Raw genomic sequence first — 17094 nt, forward strand, 5'->3', positions numbered from 1 at the left:
GCTGAGTAGCAGCATATCACTGAAAATAAAAGCGAACCGAGCCCTGAGGAACGCCACAAAAAACATAGACAACACGGACGCAAGTGTTATCTCTGTCTGCAGAAAAGGTAGCCATTAGCTTACCCAGGGATCTTTTAATTCAAACCCAGGTTTCGAGATGATCCAGAGAGTGTATTGCTCAACGTTTGCGACAGAGTTGCTCAGTTTTAGTGCTTTTAAATGTGCTTTCTCTGTTAAAGCATAATAATGATACTCATAAAATACATTAAGTAAAATGAAACTGAAATCTCTTTCTCCAGTACCTTAGATTTCTTAGATAACCTTTTCAGTAACTGAGGATCTAGTTTTTCTGCATCTATAGATTAGTTTAATTTACTATCATTTACTATATTCTACTATAATAGATTAATTTACTATAATAAACAAATCATTTTATGTTCAGTAATTTTTTTATATGATCATATTCTGAGAAGAAACTTAGTAGAATAAAAATATAATGAAATATGAAGTAGATGAGAATATTTTATTCCAAATACACCAGATATGGGTGGGAAGGAAATAGTAAATGGTCAGGATATACAGTAGAAACATGTGTCGGGAAGCGTGGATTGCATTCCCTCTGTATACATGTAGATTTTCTCCAGTGGAGATTCAAAGAATGAATGTTTACAGCTTCATGCTGACAACAGAGGGACCAGGTGTCCTACTTTATGTGGAGCTGCACAGCATTGTCATGTTTTATTGTAAAGTCTGTGTTTTGTGAAATAAAGAAAGGACTCACCCTAACGTTAGAAGCTTTGCAGGTTTCTGTGGAACAAACTAGCACAAACAAACAAAATGCAACAGTTAAAAATATTAACAAAGTAGGTGACACCAGTGGGAGGTAATTCTCAAAGTTTTTGTTTGTATTTTGCCTATTATTTATTTATTTATACACAGGACACATGAATCTCTTATGCGCATCTATACAAGCATTCCCACTGAAACTGAGGAGCAGACAATAAGCAGCTTAAAGAGTTCATTTTTTAATCGAGTAAACTTCAGATTCCTTCTATGCTTGCAGTGGGAAAAAACTGGACTCCATTGAAATAGTTCACAGGCACATTCAGACCTTAACATGCTAAATGCCAAACTGTGACCTGCATAGTTTTGTATGTCCAATAATAACATTTCTTTCACCTCTCACCTGTATTAATTTGCCACACGTGGTGCTTTCCCCCCACTTAGCTCTCCAGGATTTGTTCACCTTACTTGACTCATGAGTGATTTCAGTGGTGAAAATACTTTTATGTAAATACATCATTTTTTACTACACAAAATTCAGTTACTAAATATTTTGCCTGTGAAAACCCTGTCCCCATTAGAGGCTCTGTACGATGTTCTGGCAGCGTTTTTTTCTACTTTTTCTTTGAACATGTGTCACTTATGTTTATGGACTCTTTTACTGACGAGTTTGCTGGCCGTTAAATCCTTATTTGTTTAAGGTCTCCCCCATGTGGAAGTTTGGCTTCTCTGCACTGATAAACAGCACAGCTTTCTGTTCAGATTGAACTGCAGCATACGTAACGCAAACATGACACACAAACTCTCATCCACGTGTTTTAACATCTATTTATTACCACCATAATATGAGAAATTTGGAAAATACAAAGATCAGCTTATTTATACGTCTGAAAATCTCAAGGAATAAGAAAAATATAAAAGAAAAAAGTATGAGGTTATACTGTGCATCCCAAATTTTGATAAGGGACAGATTATATGCTCAGGTGTAGAGAAGCTGCAGGAGACACACAGACCCTAAACATGCAGAGGTTCACTATGTCAATTCATACTGGTGTGACAAGTATAATGCTAATCTGTGGTGACAGAGAGATGGAGGCTGAATGTGACGACTAATCTACAGTGAACAGAAGAGGAGACAGTGAGACCCCGCCCCCTCGTGGCTGCCATTAGAATTGAAGTTTCCTTGGAAAATGGAGAAGCCCTTCCTGATTTTCTGTAACAAATCACTGCAAACAAAAAGACCCTAACTGATAATGTTGATACTATTAATTGCTTTTTACTCCTATTTTGATAACTGTATAAGTGGTAAAGGAGGAGATGCTCCTCTATGAATTAGATGTGTAAAACAAAAATAGACACCATATCCACAACAATAATATTCTTAAGAAACCAAGAGATTTTTGTTTGAGCACAGCTGGTTTGGAAGATCAGTTTTCACAGGAGCACACAAACAAACGAGCAGGTTTCACAGGTGACGGAGGTGCACTGAAAAGCTACAGCTGCAGAGCAACAGGAGAGTCGGGGTGCAGAAGGACGCACTGAGCAGGAGGATGTTCAGAGGGGGCGGAGGCCTCGGGACTAGTTTTAATAGCACCCTGCTGTGGAAGTTGTGGCTCCCCTTAAGCAGACTAACCCCTCGGCCTTGTCCCTCTGCTTTGGCTCCGTTTGCCACAAAAACTGCACCTGCTCAACTCCAGGTGAGCTTACTGATGGGCTTCCAGATTTGAAGTAGCTCCCAAACCCAGGAATGCATGTTTGCCTATGTGTGCACATGTGCATCTGATCTGCCAACCCTTTACATGCACGAAGAAGGTACCCTAAAACATTTGGTGAAGACAAAAAAAATTACAAATTGATCAGACTTCAACATATTTCTATCTCTTCATAATCAAGATTACTCTAAAGTCTACCGAGAAGCTGGGTAGGCTGGGGAGAGAATGGAATAGGGACGGGTGGAGGTGGGTGGATGGAGTAAAATGAACGAGTAAAGGCAGGGATGGGTAAAGAAAAATAGGACACAGATGAAACATCAGGGAGGCCATCTAAGCGCGCTCTCCACGGATGCGGCGTGCCAGCTGGATGTCTTTGGGCATAATAGTGACACGCTTGGCATGGATGGCACACAGGTTAGTGTCCTCAAACAGACCCACCAGGTACGCCTCACTAGCCTCCTGCAGGGGATAAACACAAACAACATTAGCAGTACATATTAATGATGTTGTAATATAAGAGAAAAGAACCTAAACTTTGATCTGCTGCATTGGTTTAAGTGTAGTCCTTAAATATCGACAGCTGAAAGCACGTAATTCTCTAACAGCCCCTTAAAAGTCATAACAAAGGACAAGACAGACTTGCATATAATATAAAACCCTTCAGAGTTCACATTACAAGTTAAACTCATGGACCAAACATTTGGAAACCTCTCTACAGAGACACATTGATGAATCAAAAATTAGTGCCGCTAATCGTACTAAGTGCTAAAAAACAGTTTGGGGGAAAAAAACCCCTAATCAAACAAATTTAGAAGAATAAGGAAAGTGATGTCAAAGCTTCTACTAGCAAAAAAACAAACTGTTAACAGCATGGACCTCCTTCCCACATCCAACATAGCAGTGTGGCTTCACCTGCAGAGCTCCAATGGCAGCGCTCTGGAAACGTAGGTCAGTCTTGAAGTCCTGAGCAATCTCCCTCACCAGGCGCTGGAAGGGCAGCTTACGGATCAGAAGCTCAGTGGACTTCTGGTATCGACGGATCTCTCTCAGAGCCACCGTACCAGGCCTGAAACGCATGACCTCAAGCTCAGTACAATCATTTATTTATTTTTACACCTGTCAGTAATGTTGACAGTTAAGGCTGAGTCTCCCTAATTAAAATACTTTTTGTGGCTCCGAGCAGAATTTGCAGGGTAAAGATTGCTCATTAAACGTCTGATATGATAAGGAGCAATTAATGTGACTCAAAATGAACGTTACCTGTAACGATGGGGCTTTTTGACACCACCTGTGGAAGGGGCGCTCTTGCGGGCAGCCTTGGTGGCCAGCTGCTTACGAGGAGCCTTTCCTCCAGTGGACTTACGAGCAGTCTGCTTGGTACGAGCCATTACGACAGAGTATCACCTGACGGAATACAAAAAAAACCCCAAACAATGTATCTGTTTCTATTCGCTTCATCGTGACATTAATCGTTGCACACTGGACAAATGATCCTGCTAAGCTAGTGGCCTTGAACTCAGATAAATAACTAAATTATTTAAAGTTTCCAATATTCAGTGCAGCAGCTCTGAAATATATATAAGTAATTAAAACATACAACTTGCCCCCTTTTACCACTTCGTTTTATTTGTTATCAAGTAATTATGCATTTTGAGTTTTTAATATTTTTGTATCAATTATTAACGGATCTATAATTAAACATGTTATAAATACTTGGTTCTTAAGTCATTTTGGACCTCCTGATAAAACTTTTCCCCCGGGTTTGGCCGCTGCACAAACACAAAGACTTTAGCCAATCTAGAGACTGTGGGATCCCAATTTAGCCAATCACAACCTTTAACAGGCCGTCACTCTGAATCCCACCAATCAGCTGTGGCTCCACTGTACACCCAAACCAATGATGTTTCAGCCAGGAGTATTTTAGGGCGGGACAAGTATTGTTAACTCCGCCTCATACCGCAAGATTATGGCCGCAGACCGAAACGAACCTACCAATACACAGGCAACGAGCGGGATGTAAACTTTGACATTTTCCCACCAAAACAGAAAATGTGTGCTCACAAGAGCATTAACAAATCGTAGTAGACAAGTAAGCGTATCGAAAAACAGTCAAAGACTGATGAAGTAGAGGTATTTTAAAGCGAAAAAGCGAGGTAGAAATCGCCGTTGAAAGTGGACTAGATATTTCGGCAGTGGAAGTACTGAGCCGTTTTTCTCTGCCTGGGGAAGCTGCTTTCTCTTTTCACAACACCATCGAAAAAACACGATATTAAAGCAAAAAAATAAGTTTATCTACTCTATTTTCTTCACCAAATGGTGACTATTGTTCTTAGTTAAGAAATAATTAAGGAATTTTTTACTTACCGGGGGTGAATTTTGTCTCTTTTCTTCGCAAGGATAGAAGTGTGTTCTGGTTGTCTGGCAGTGTCAGATATTTACTATCTCTCACACAATGGAAGCAGAGCGAGCGGGAGCAAAATGGCGCCCGTGTCAATCATCTGTCTCCCACAATGCAATGGTAACATTTGTAAACAATCTAACTTCATTTCCTCAAGTTTTCTCCTTCACACTCCAACGATGTAGAAAACACTAGATCAAGAAAATCATAAAATAATTACGTTTTCGACTTTTTTTTTAACGCTTTGCCTCAAAACCGCGTGTTAACAAATGTAAAACGCAAAACCAATGAGAGAATATGATAAATATCAGGGAATAAGGCACACTTTGACTTCGAACAGTAGGGAAAGGAAATGGATAACACTGAACTTTTTTTTTTAATAACAAACCAAATATTTGTTATTCGCAACATAAATTAGTCCAGATTAATTAAAAAAATACATTCAAGTCTAAAGGAAAAACATTTCTCTTTATCATGCTAAAAATATAATGTAAGTGCGCTAACCGAAATGAAAAAATATTACTTGTCTGTTTTAGTAATTATGGATCTCCGTTATAAATTCAAACGAGAAACTGAATTTAGATGACAAACATGACAGCTGTGTCATCATATCAGTCCTACTGCAATTGTCTTTTTTACACGAGGTTTCTGATCAGTATATGAAACAGGAGGGAAACTAAGTACAAGCACAACTCCAAACTCTGCAGTTCTCTTGCCAAACCTGAGCGTTTCTGTTCTTGTGGTGGTGGAATGATTTCAACACATTCTCCTTCATGTTGGTCACTTTTAAGCATTAGACGTTATACCAAAGTTGGGGTAAGACAATTACATTAATTTTTTAAAAAGCTGATTCATTATATATGCTTTATGTTTTCATAAATGTTTCTCTGGAAAGGAATTAATATTCTTATGCATTTTAGATCCCCCTGTTGGTCAAATTGAGAAAGCCATGGGGTTTGTGGAGCTGTCATTTTAAAATACATATGGCATTCTGGTCATCATCACAGCTGAACCAGGGATTACGTTGCATTCTCTTGATTCTCCTGCAGCAAGCATTTCCTTTTTAAATAAAAGCTTACCCCAGAGATTTGTGCTTCATCCACAGGAGGGGGAAATGGACCAAATAACTGGTCAATGCCTGTGAATCTTCAGTTGTTTTCAGTCCCGTTGCACCGTGTGTATAAAACAAAAGGACATATCCATGCAGTCTGGCTTTATAAACATTTGGGAACAAATGGGTCGTTCCAAAGCACTGAATGTAATTTGAGCATGGTCCTGCAATAAGATGCTACTGTTCCAAAATGTTCCTTCCAATATATTCCACCATCAGTTGTAACTGGTGTTTTTGCAAACTTAAGAAACCAGAGCAACTCAGCCACAAAGTCCAGACCATGTAAAGTTACTGAGCCGGGTCTCCAACTGCAGAGCTGCATAAAGCCACCAACACTCTGCTATTCAGTAAGTCATGTGTTGCTCTGAAAAGAAGTCCATCACAGCGCATTTACATCAAAGTTATTATAGTTCAGATAAGTTTCATTTGACTCACCTGTCCATCAAAGCCTCATCAGGTAACCTGTGTGTGTAAATGTAGCTGAACCAATAAAGACTAAATTACATTTAATTATAGGGAACACAATATTGTTTATTTTTGTCAAAAGTATAGTTTATTTTCATTTCAGCTAACTGCGATGTTTTGCCACACCTACTTTTTACTGTAATAACTTATTTCAATCATGTAGTAAATAGTTGGGTACATGGAGAAAACAGTCATGTTTCTTGCAGCAATGATCTGTCAGCAGGAATTGGTGTTCAACATCCTGAGCAAGGCTCTTTTAACACTAGACTTGGACTACATTAGAAGATGCGGCTGCGATGCTATGAATGCGGTGCGTCATGAACGTTTTTATTTATCTTTTTCAGAGAGACAGGGGAAAGGCTGACTCACACGACTACATGTGGACTTTGAAAATACCACCTGTATTCATCACTTTAAATCTGTCGACGGTCGGTCTTTATATTCAAGCTCTTTATTTGCTCAAAGCATCAGTCATCACTCTAGTCACTAATTTAAGATACACTCGTAACACTTCTGATATCTGCGATTCTGTTTTCGAGAAACATTCAGATCCACACAAAATCCATGGATTCTATCTCTTCCTGAACAGTTTTATTTATTTCATATCTAACTGTAGATAACTTCTATTTTGAGACGAGTGTTTTCACATTCAAGTACATAATGCCTTACATCAACGCCCCATCTGAAAAGGTAGAGGCTTTACATAAGGCAAGAGGAGCAGAACCTGCAAGCGATATAGAAGTTAAACAGTTACAGAGTACAACCTGGATTTGGACATAGTTGAAACATATTGTAATCCATCCATTATGCTTACCCCGAAAGGGCTTATAGTATAATACCAAATGAATGTACTATACACTGATTTCCAGCCCGAAAAGAAAATTGTCCCACATATCCTTAGAAGAAAAGAAAAAAAAAGAACCATCAAGGTGATACGAAACTAAATAACCCACAAAAATCAAAATAATCCTTCAACCTTGACATATCGAGAATCGTCATGCATTTATGTATTATGACAGGAAAAATAAAATGTATGGATTGCAGGAACAAAATTTAAGGCTCATCCAAGTTTTTCCCCAACAAAGCAGCAACAATGTGTTCTTCCCCACATTGTTCAGAAGGACATTGTTTCCAGCTTTATTCAGTTAGCACAGAAAGTACCATCAATCTGATTCGGGGGGGGGGGACAAGAAAAATAACCCCTTACAGTTCTGGTGCTACAACAGGCATTCATCCACGTTCCCATCTTTATCCCATATGTGCAAGAACTGTGCCGAGTCATTTGGTCCCTCTTCTAATGAAGAACACGAGTACCAACACATTCCATTAGAAGTCATTGTAATCAGTTTATAACAAAGTTACGTAAAAATGGCACAGTCAGAGAAAATAAAGACATTGACAAGCACTACATTAACTCAAAGTACCCGGCTGCAGGTCCTCATCCAACCTCCTGCTCAGATTCTTCAAAACAAACATGGACACGCTGCTTCTGTCACATTAGCAGGTGGCCCTGCGTCGACCTACACGTATCCTCCTCCTGAAACGACTTGTGCTGTGAAATCCAGAGAGAACGCAATGGATAGAGAAGTACACAGAACTGTTCTGTAAGAGATAGAGTGCATGCATTTCTAAAATGCAAACCTTAGTCCCAGTTGATGCTCATACCCAGCGACACACCATATAAAAAAAAACAAAAACCAAACTAAAATCCCTTTTTATGGGTGTTTCTATTTGTATATATAGTATATATAATTTACATTTTTGTGGTTCCTAGTAAAAGTACCTCACGTCTTTCATATCATTATACATTTATGACCGGCTACTGTCTCAATCAATCACAACAACAAGACCTCATGGACAATAATTTCAGGTATACATTCAGGACTTTCTGTAAAAAGTCTTACAATATTCTTTACAATTCTTTAAAAATACAGAGAAGCAAAAATATTGGTGATACATCAGTCCACTGTCCTGCAGAGGCTGCTCAACCATAGCTCAGAGTCTTTCTTCTACACAGCTTCAGATTATTTTACACCTCCCCCTAAATGCTTCACTCTGTATGAATCTCTGTCTCGGGCCTCTGCATGGCCAGGCTAGTCTGGATAAAGGCCCCCTGACCTAGAGCTGTGGAGTAAGCTCTGTTGTTGTGGCTCACTGGAAATCCTGGGGCTGGGTAGGAGCTGGACGCTCCATGTTTTTGAACAGGGGCATGAGGCTGAGGTACTGGGTGGTAATCGTCCAAGTTGTCATAGTGGGACTGCACTGCTTTCGTGCTGTGTTTCTGACACGAGTAGTCTCTGTCTAGGTCTGCTTTGGCCTGGCTGTAGTGCTGCTCTCGGACGCTGTGCGATCGCTCGGGTTTGGAGCGGCCGATTTGTTCCCTGGGGGCTGATGACTGATCGTCTGTGCTGTGAAAGCCGCTTGATGTTTTCACTTTGCTCTGGTGGTGGTCAGAATCTGGACACTCGTAACGCGCCTGAAAGTTCCTCTTGTGTTTAGACCTGCTGCCGTCGTCTCCGGGCTCATACTTGGCCTCATGCCGACCGCTCTCCTGCTGGTGAGAGAGACTGTGGCTCAGAGCAGAGGGGAGGGAGTGAGAGGACTGGCATTTCTTGGAGCTGCTTTGCTTGGAAAGTGCATCAGGCTTGTCACCCACTCCGCTGCCCTGGACATGCTTGTCAGTCTCCATGTACATGAGGGCTTCAGGGTCCGACACCATTTGTCTGGGCAGGTAGCGGCCGTCTTTGCTCTCAGACGGTATCAGCACAGCTTTGCCTGGGTCAGATTTACTGCGCAGGTGCAGGGTTTCATAGCCTGATATATCTGCTGGTGTGAACAAGCCCACGTTGTCATATTGAGAGAGGACGGGGCCTTTAACCTTAAGCCTGGCCCTGCTCTCCCTGCGGATAGAATGCATACGCAACCTTTCGGACTCCTCTGGGTCCCAGGATAAGTAAGCAGCAACTTCTTTGCTCCCATGCCCGGGGGGCATGTCCCTGCTCACAAAACTGTGCTCCTTCCCAGGAGGAAGAATGTGGCGAGTGAGGTAGTGATACCCAGTCGCCTTCCCACCAGGACGCCCAGGAAGTGTTCCTGCATCTCGGCCGCTGTAGGAGTGAAGGTGCCTGACTCTGATAGTGCCGTATGGGTCGATGTCATAGAAAGGCGCCTCCAATGGGCCTGAACCAGAATATGGACTGTAGCGGTACTGGACTCGTCCGTTCTCAAAGTAAGGCTGCAGCTGGGTAACATGGTAGTCTGCCTGCGAGGACTGCTGCGGGGGCTGCTGGTAGGCTTTGCACTGGTACACCGGTCGGTGGTAGAAGAACATGTCGTCATCTGGAGGAACTTCAGTCCTCTGGATGGGCACTGAGCGAATGCTGGAAGGAACATGGAGCGAGTGCACTCTGCGGATGGTGGGATAGCCATGGGTTCTGTCATGACTGTAGCCCTGGTGCCCAGGCCCTGGGGCTAGGTAAACACTCCTGGGGTTTCCTCTGGACTTGATGGAGTGATGGTAGGACCTGGGGCCTAAAGTGCTGTATCTGTTATCTATTCGGGCACTGTAGGGTATCTGAGGCTCAGACTTTGACACATAGGTGTGTGGAGGGACACTGTCTGGTTGGTAGTGGTGTGGTATAGACTGCGGGCCCAGAGTTACAGACCTCTGGTGGTAGTATGCAGCTCCTGGAGGATCAATTAGGACGGGTTCTCCTTTAGCGTGGTACAGGTAGGCTGGCTGGTGCGTGGAAGATTTACGAGGAGAAAGAGGATGGTGAGGGAGAGCATCCTCCATATGGCCAGACGGAGGACCTTCACCCAGGATATGGTAGGAGGTTTCACTGTGGCTGAGTGCTGCTGTGGCCAGTTTGCTCTCTATAGTGCGAACAGGAGGGGCAGGAGGAGTGGGTCCATAGGAGTCGTGATATTTTCCAGACTCTGCACAGGGCTGCACTGGCTTTATGGCCTCCCAAGGTTTCTCCACAGGCTCAGCAGAGGTGGGTGCGACTCTTGCGCTAGCCTTTGAGAGATGAGGCTGGGGTTGGACTAATGTCTGGGAATGTGTGTGAGGCTGTGTCTGAGCTGGAGGTTGTATTTGGGCTTGGCTCTGCTGCTGAGTTTGGGTTTGGGGTGGTGGGACTGATCTTTTCAGCTTCTGAGCTGGCTGTTCTGGTGGTTTTGGAAGAACTGGGGGTGGTGCCTTCTCCTCTGGTTTGACCTGAGAAAAAGAGGCCAACACAGGATAAGTCATTATTTATATCAGGTTTAGGGAAAAAAACAAAGAAAGAAAAGAAAAATAAGAGTTGTGCATTTTTTTTTTATAGTAACACAAGACTTTTCCAATATGAACTGTAAGTATCTAAAGTATCAGAGTATTTGAATGCAGAGTAGTAGTGGTATACAGTCAATTATTTAAAAAATACCTATATACATACAGGTAGAGACTTGCAGCCTACACCGAGGATAACTTCTGTCAAAAATAGGAGGTGGTGCTGAGAACATACTCAATCCCAAAACAGTGAGTTTTGAGATTCACTGCTAGGACCTCTTGGGACCAGCCAACGTGATATCCTTACCTCAGGACCATGCTGCTGTAAGATTCCACTCTCCTTGTTGTTGCCACTGGGGGTTGTGGCTGCAGTGGAATTGGATGAGCTACTATGAAGTGGGACTGGTCCTGTCACAGGCTGCTGTCTTTCTGGACTTTTCCTGGTTGGAGAACTCCGGCTGGGTGATGTGGAGAGTGGGGCACAATTGTAAAGTGGAGTGTCTGGTGGGGGGTCCACGTCTGGCTGCGATGCAGTTATAGAGGACTTGGCACTGTCTGATGGCTTAGTGATCATGCTGGTTAACTCTGGTGGCTGGTGTTTGTTTGAAGGACTGGAAGTGGAGGGATGAGATGAAACTGTGATCACACTTGTAGCAGCACTGTTTGGTGGGGGAGTACTTCCTCGTCCAGCTCCGTCTTCTGAGGCAGTCTGGAATTGTAGGACAAAAGGATGTGGCGAGTCCTGGAAGCTGGAGGCCTCATGCGGCTGCAGAGGGGACAGCGGTGTTGAGGGCTCAGAAGACCGCAGTTGAGACTGAGTGGACACCTGCTGAGCAGACTCAGCCAGGGCCAGGGCCAACATGCGGGCAGCATTTTTAGGAGGTGGAGGAGGAGGGACAGAAGAGGGTGCTGTAGAGTTGAGGGAACAAGGGGTTGGGTCCTTTGAAGAGTCCAGAGTTGTGACTCCTAGTGGGAACACAAAAAACACAAGGGAACTATAGTTGAAGCATGAATAAGCAAGAGCTCTAGGTGATTGTGGAACAGGCGGGAAGGTTTTAAGGTGCTTTAAGAGTGGGGAAAAGGCGGGGAGTAAGTAAGGTGCTCAGACATCGGAAGAAAAAGGTTTAAGATGAAATTCTTGCAAAGCTAAACCTGGCAAAAAATACACACAAACACTTTACTTTTATTTTCATCTAAAGAACAGGTCGAAAGTATGTATCTCATTCGCTGCCCTACCTTGGTGCTCTTGGCTATTAGCAGCTGGTCCCTGCTGCACGCCGTCCTCTCCCTTTACCTCTCGGCTGTCCACACTGTCAAAGGCTGCCAGTTTAGAATTCAGCTCCATTTGAAAAACTTCACTTAGCGATGGCTCAGCTACTTTCAGCAATACACTGCCCATCAATGTAGGAGAGTCCTTGCATATCGAAGGAGAAGATAAAGACTGTGGAAAGACAGCCTGTCCAGCTGTAATCTTCCCACGTGTTTCTGCGGACAAAGTGTCTGAAGTGACAAAAGGTGTCAAACTGGCGGCCTTTCCACATTTAATAGGTGACACGGCCTGTGTGGGTTTATCAGTGTACGAGTAAGACGCAGTCAGCTTCTTGTTCTCTGCCTTTTCCCCTGTATTCACGCTGGTATCGGTGGATAGCGGGGAAGTCAAGCTGCTGATGAAGGAGGCAGAGATGAGATCAGAGCCATTGGTCTTGCCACAGATGTTGCCCCGGTTCCTCTTTAAAGTGGAGCCCTCAGCCCTGACCGGTGAATCATCCAGGGGGAAGGCATAGGAGGTGTCAGGGAGACTGCACTGGAATGACATGGGGTCGAAGTCCAGGGAGGCCATCCCGATGTCTGGAGGGCTGAGGTCCACGTCTTCACCTGCTGAGCGTGGAGGCGAGATAAGAGCAGGCACACAGATGGGTCCGTCGTCTCCGTCGCTGTCTTCTGTGCCATCCAGGTTATCATACGAGTTGCAGTGCTGCCGGCTGTCCAGCAGCTCGCCGTTAAAAGAGGCTGACAGAGCATCGCTGCTGGAGCGCGGTCGCCGAGGACGGTACACCTTGGACTCGCCTGGCGGAAGAACAGAACACAAACGATAAAGATAACGACCGATTAAGCTTTCTATTCCAAGTTTAAGTGAAGTGGAGGTCATAAATAATTACCTTCAACATTATGCAGGGAACTCAGTGACTCTTCACTTTTGGCTGACCTTAATGTTGCAGTGTCTCCTCTTCCTCCTGAAACACAACCATCAACATTCACTGCTGTCACTTTGGTGTATTTTGTTAAGCTCTTGTTGCTGCACAACGCTGATTAGCTCCAGACAGTTTTTACTGCAGATGCGGCGTGAGCACTCACCAGCGAGAGCCATAGCCTTCAGCTCATTAGGCTCACTGGGATTGCGGTGCAACTTCCGCTTGGACATAGAGGAAGACTTGCCCAGGTTAAAGAAAGAACGCCAACTACCTACAGGAGACTTCTTCGACTTGTTAGGCGGTCTCTTCCTATAATAGAAAACGATGATGGACAAGAAAGTCTTGCAGTCTCACCAAAACACCAGCAGAAGGAGCACCATGCAAGGTTTTTCCATTATAATAGACATTAATAAAACAGGAAAACAGCTGACCTCTCTGTGGGAAACTCAATGACGGTGTGGAACTTGCCCTGCAGAGCAGCTGGACCTTCACCCACTTCAATGTACTTGCTGTCTTCAGTGACTGGAGAGTTGATCTGAGCCTGGGTCCTGGCCTGGGCCTCCTCTAGACTTAGAAGCTTTGTTGAGGGTGATGAAACCAGCAGGGACTTTGGCCGTGACAAAGAGTTGTGACCTGACAATGTAGCAGAAAAACGATCAGTGGCAAACTATTTGAATTTAGCTTAATGTGTGCACGCTGGCGGGATGTCTATACCTGCTCCCTCTCTTATTAGTGAGCTGAGTTTAGTGCTGAAAAGCACATCAACATGGTTCAAAATGAACTCCACCACTACAGACTGGATTCGAACTTCCATGAAGGCTGCTGTGCCGCTGAAGCAGGCGGATTCAATCTGTTTTGACCTGAGACAACAAGAGAAAACGCGAAAACAGAAGTGAAATTTTCTTTAACTCAGTTAAAGAAAATTGGAATTTGAGTAAAACCATTCTGAGATGAATTTCCAACATGTGATGGCTGCTTAAACCCTTCAGTTCAGGCAGAATGACTCATTATAAAAAACAGACAGAGTGTACTTTGTGTGGCAAACATTAGAAATCAGGCCAGTCTAAGAACCCAGAGTGTGTGGCACCAAAAAGAACAGCAACTTTTATTTCTTATACTTGAAATTAAAAAGCTCATTAGAGGCATCTTGAAGTCTCCAGCCAGTTGAGCAAATGTACAGATGAAGAGTTACAATTCATTCAACACAATGAAAGAAAGCAGGATGAGCTCTCACCTCAGCAGGTTGGGCGCCCACACGATGGCAAGGTTCTTACTGTGCATGTTGGTTATGTAGCTAAATGCTGCCAGGCGGGAAAGGTGCCTCATGAGGAACTCCAAGGTCCTAAGAATCACATATTCAGATTCAACTTGCTCCATCAGTGATGTGCACGCTAACGGACATGATAAAACTGTCTTCAGAGCATCAGCGTTTTGCTTTAATCCCTATTGGAATGCCAGTTGCAAATTTCACACAGTCTGGGAAATTCAATTAATCCTAACACAGACAAAGATTCCACTCAGTGCAACAGCATTACAGAAAGCTCTGATTCTAACACCATCAGACAGACAACTGAATGCACAGCCAGTCTGTAACCCTGCAGCTCCTTAGCCTGCCAATGGGGGGCAATGTGCCTCTACACTAACCTGTAATGCGGTGGCGGAAGCTGCTGGATGACGTCATGGATTTTGATGAGTCGTTCTTCGTCTGTCGCTGCTGATACAGCCTCCTTCGAGTGAAAGCAAAACAAGAGATTAGGAGACAGGGAGAGACTGACAGTAATGGGATTTGGCGCTATGTCCACATTAAGCTTAATCCATTGATATCCCAAGTTCATGCTGATATATAGGGCACAGACAGAACATCGGTCTGTAACCGCGAAGCCCCCCTCCTCAGTCTAGCTGCCATAGCAACCAGTAAGTATTTACTTCATCCTGAGGGATGCCTCTGGTGTGCTTGGAGAAAGTTTTTATTCCAAGTCACACACAGTGGTTTGCTGCATTTTTAATGACAGGGTGTGTCGAATGCGGTGCTATTATTTTAGGGGTGTCTATGGCCCATGACTGGAGGAGGAATTTCAAGAATTCCTATAAGATAAACCTGTTTTATTTCTTTTCTATCAAGATCAAATTTGAAAAGTCAGCAGTCAGTCACGGCCAATCTGCAACAGTTAGCAGCCCTGTAGCCCACATTAGTGTTTTACTTACAGAGAACTTCTCGTAGAGCTGGTAGGTGAGCAGTGGATTAGGCAGCTCTCTGAAGTAGAGTTTACAGAGCGAGCCAACACAGTGGATGTCCTGGATGTAAACATCTTTGGTCAAGTCAGGGATCTGCTCAGAGTCAAACTCATGCCTGATGGGAGAGAAAAGGACAAAGCAACAAACTGCAGTCAACAAACTAACATGTGAGTGCTGAGACAGGCCATGAAACGGTTCTACTTTCCAGTAGTGTTTGCAAAGATCTTTTCCCAGCAATGCATCAATCTTTTCTCCATATAATATTACACAATGTCAGAGTGTCACATGGGCTCAGGATTGGCAGAGCAGGTCATCTACTAATCTGAACGTTGGTGGTTCGATCCCCGGTTGTTCCAATCTGCATGCAAGATGCTGAACCCTGAGCTGCTCCTGATGCATTCATCAAAGTGTGATCATTAGAAAGCATCAACGTGTGTGTGAATGGGTGAGAGAGACATGTTGTATAAAGTACTTTGAGTGTTGAGTCCCAAGCATTGGATGTCGGTCAGTTTGTGCCTCCTTACCGCAATTTCTGGATATTTGAAGCAATTCCAGACAGGCGGTAAATGCCGTCCACCACGCCGTGCTTCTCAATGAATTCCGTGCAGCTCTTGAGGACCTGGGGCACTGTCAAACAAAAACAACGGCAATTCATCATTTTCAATCTTTGCTGAGCAGCAGGACAGAAGAAGATGCCAGGATACTGAGGGTGGACCAACTTTTTTGTGTTTTCTGATGGAAAAACACTCTCGGAGCTAGAGTGGACACATACGCATACTGAATCATGCATTTCTTGACCTGGTACTGTTAGGTTGCCTTAAAACATTTTCTGTTTTGATGCAGGCAGTCTGTAAGGAAACTGTCAGCGTGTGAGGCAACCAATCACCGAGCCAGTGATTGTGTGGTAGACCGCTAAAATCACGAAAAAGCTTAGTGTCTCCTCATTCTCCTTCAGGAGCTATGCATAATACAGACATGTTATTCGTCTATGTGAGCGTGTCTATGGAAGATAAGGACAGTGTGTATATGTACGAGGAGGCCTCCCCACAGCTCACACATCATTTTAGATTGACAGAGTGGGACACTTGCTGAAGCAGCTGTTCAAATTCCACATGTAGCCAGAGAGAAAATAAGGCCATTCATTCAATGTGAACAAACAAGCGGATATTCTACCGCACAGGAGAGGACCGAGTGGGAAGAACTTGTTACAAGTATCTCTTTCCACAAAGATGCACAGCATGTGTTTAAATGTGGAAATCACTAGACTGTTTCCTCATCTTTTAAAAGCACTTTAAACTGTTAACCTGGCCTGTGTTCAACCAGAAGTGAAAACCCTTTATCCCTTACTCACGGATGTATCACATGAGCTGGGTTTTGAAAGATGGCATACAAATTACAAGAAGGGCTACAATGAATCTTTATGTTGTGCTGGGAGCAAGCGCTGTTTCCTACAGACGTCTGTACAATCATACTGTATTTTAGAATCGGAGGAGTCACAACATGATGACAGAAAGAACGCAGGTTTAAGGCACTTCCAAGGCAAGATAAGTAGAATTCATGTGCCTTTTACAGATGACGACAAAATTATTAGCCCCCCTATGAAAATTTTATTTTTTAAAATTGTTTTAAGTATTTCCCAAGTGCTGTTAACAGTAGCAAGGAATTTTTAATACAGCTTTTCCAAAAATTACAGTTTTATTTTGGAACCTTCGTAATATTTTTTCTTTGGACTCAGAAACAAAATGACTTCATCAAAACTAAACAGTTGCAGAATCAAAATTTATCCAGGCTGTTCTTTAAGGTGTCCGTTCTGCAGAAGCAGTTGTTCTGGGGTCTTCCTCACAAGTAAACACCTTAACTGTCTGACCGAGCACCATGTGACTGAGACCTCACGTCTCCCCTTACAAGGTAGGGCAGGATTTCCAGAG

General features: G+C 43.5%; 2 protein-coding genes across 3 annotated transcripts in view; both read right to left on the reverse strand.

Annotated features, from left to right (window-relative positions):
• Positions 1-1599: 1599 nt before the first annotated feature.
• On the reverse strand, positions 1600-4983 carry h3f3c (H3 histone, family 3C). Its single transcript, XM_085363353.1, has 4 exons — positions 4860-4983; positions 3756-3899; positions 3408-3561; positions 1600-2954 (listed from the first exon to the last, which is right to left on the reverse strand). Exons 2-4 carry the CDS (start codon positions 3881-3883, stop codon positions 2826-2828), a joined length of 411 nt encoding a protein of 136 aa, XP_085219479.1. The 5' UTR covers positions 3884-3899; positions 4860-4983; the 3' UTR covers positions 1600-2825.
• A 1979-nt stretch (positions 4984-6962) lies between these two features.
• The window catches only part of arhgap32b (Rho GTPase activating protein 32b), a 127954-nt gene continuing 117822 nt past the window's right edge, over positions 6963-17094 (reverse strand). For both annotated transcript variants that reach the window (XM_085364282.1, XM_085364283.1), the window contains 11 exons: positions 15691-15793; positions 15137-15281; positions 14576-14658; positions 14166-14273; positions 13646-13791; positions 13363-13564; positions 13095-13240; positions 12899-12973; positions 11976-12806; positions 11047-11705; positions 6963-10688 (listed from right to left, as the gene is read on the reverse strand). In XM_085364282.1, coding sequence (XP_085220408.1) covers positions 8520-10688; positions 11047-11705; positions 11976-12806; positions 12899-12973; positions 13095-13240; positions 13363-13564; positions 13646-13791; positions 14166-14273; positions 14576-14658; positions 15137-15281; positions 15691-15793 — 4667 coding nt within the window. In that variant the 3' untranslated portion in view covers positions 6963-8519. The remainder of the gene's footprint in view (positions 10689-11046; positions 11706-11975; positions 12807-12898; positions 12974-13094; positions 13241-13362; positions 13565-13645; positions 13792-14165; positions 14274-14575; positions 14659-15136; positions 15282-15690; positions 15794-17094) is intronic.

This window comes from Diplotaxodon limnothrissa, linkage group LG10, assembly GCF_057381915.1.
Source record: "Diplotaxodon limnothrissa isolate DT_005_m linkage group LG10, D_limnothrissa_male_GT1.1, whole genome shotgun sequence".
Taxonomy (NCBI): domain Eukaryota; kingdom Metazoa; phylum Chordata; class Actinopteri; order Cichliformes; family Cichlidae; genus Diplotaxodon; species Diplotaxodon limnothrissa.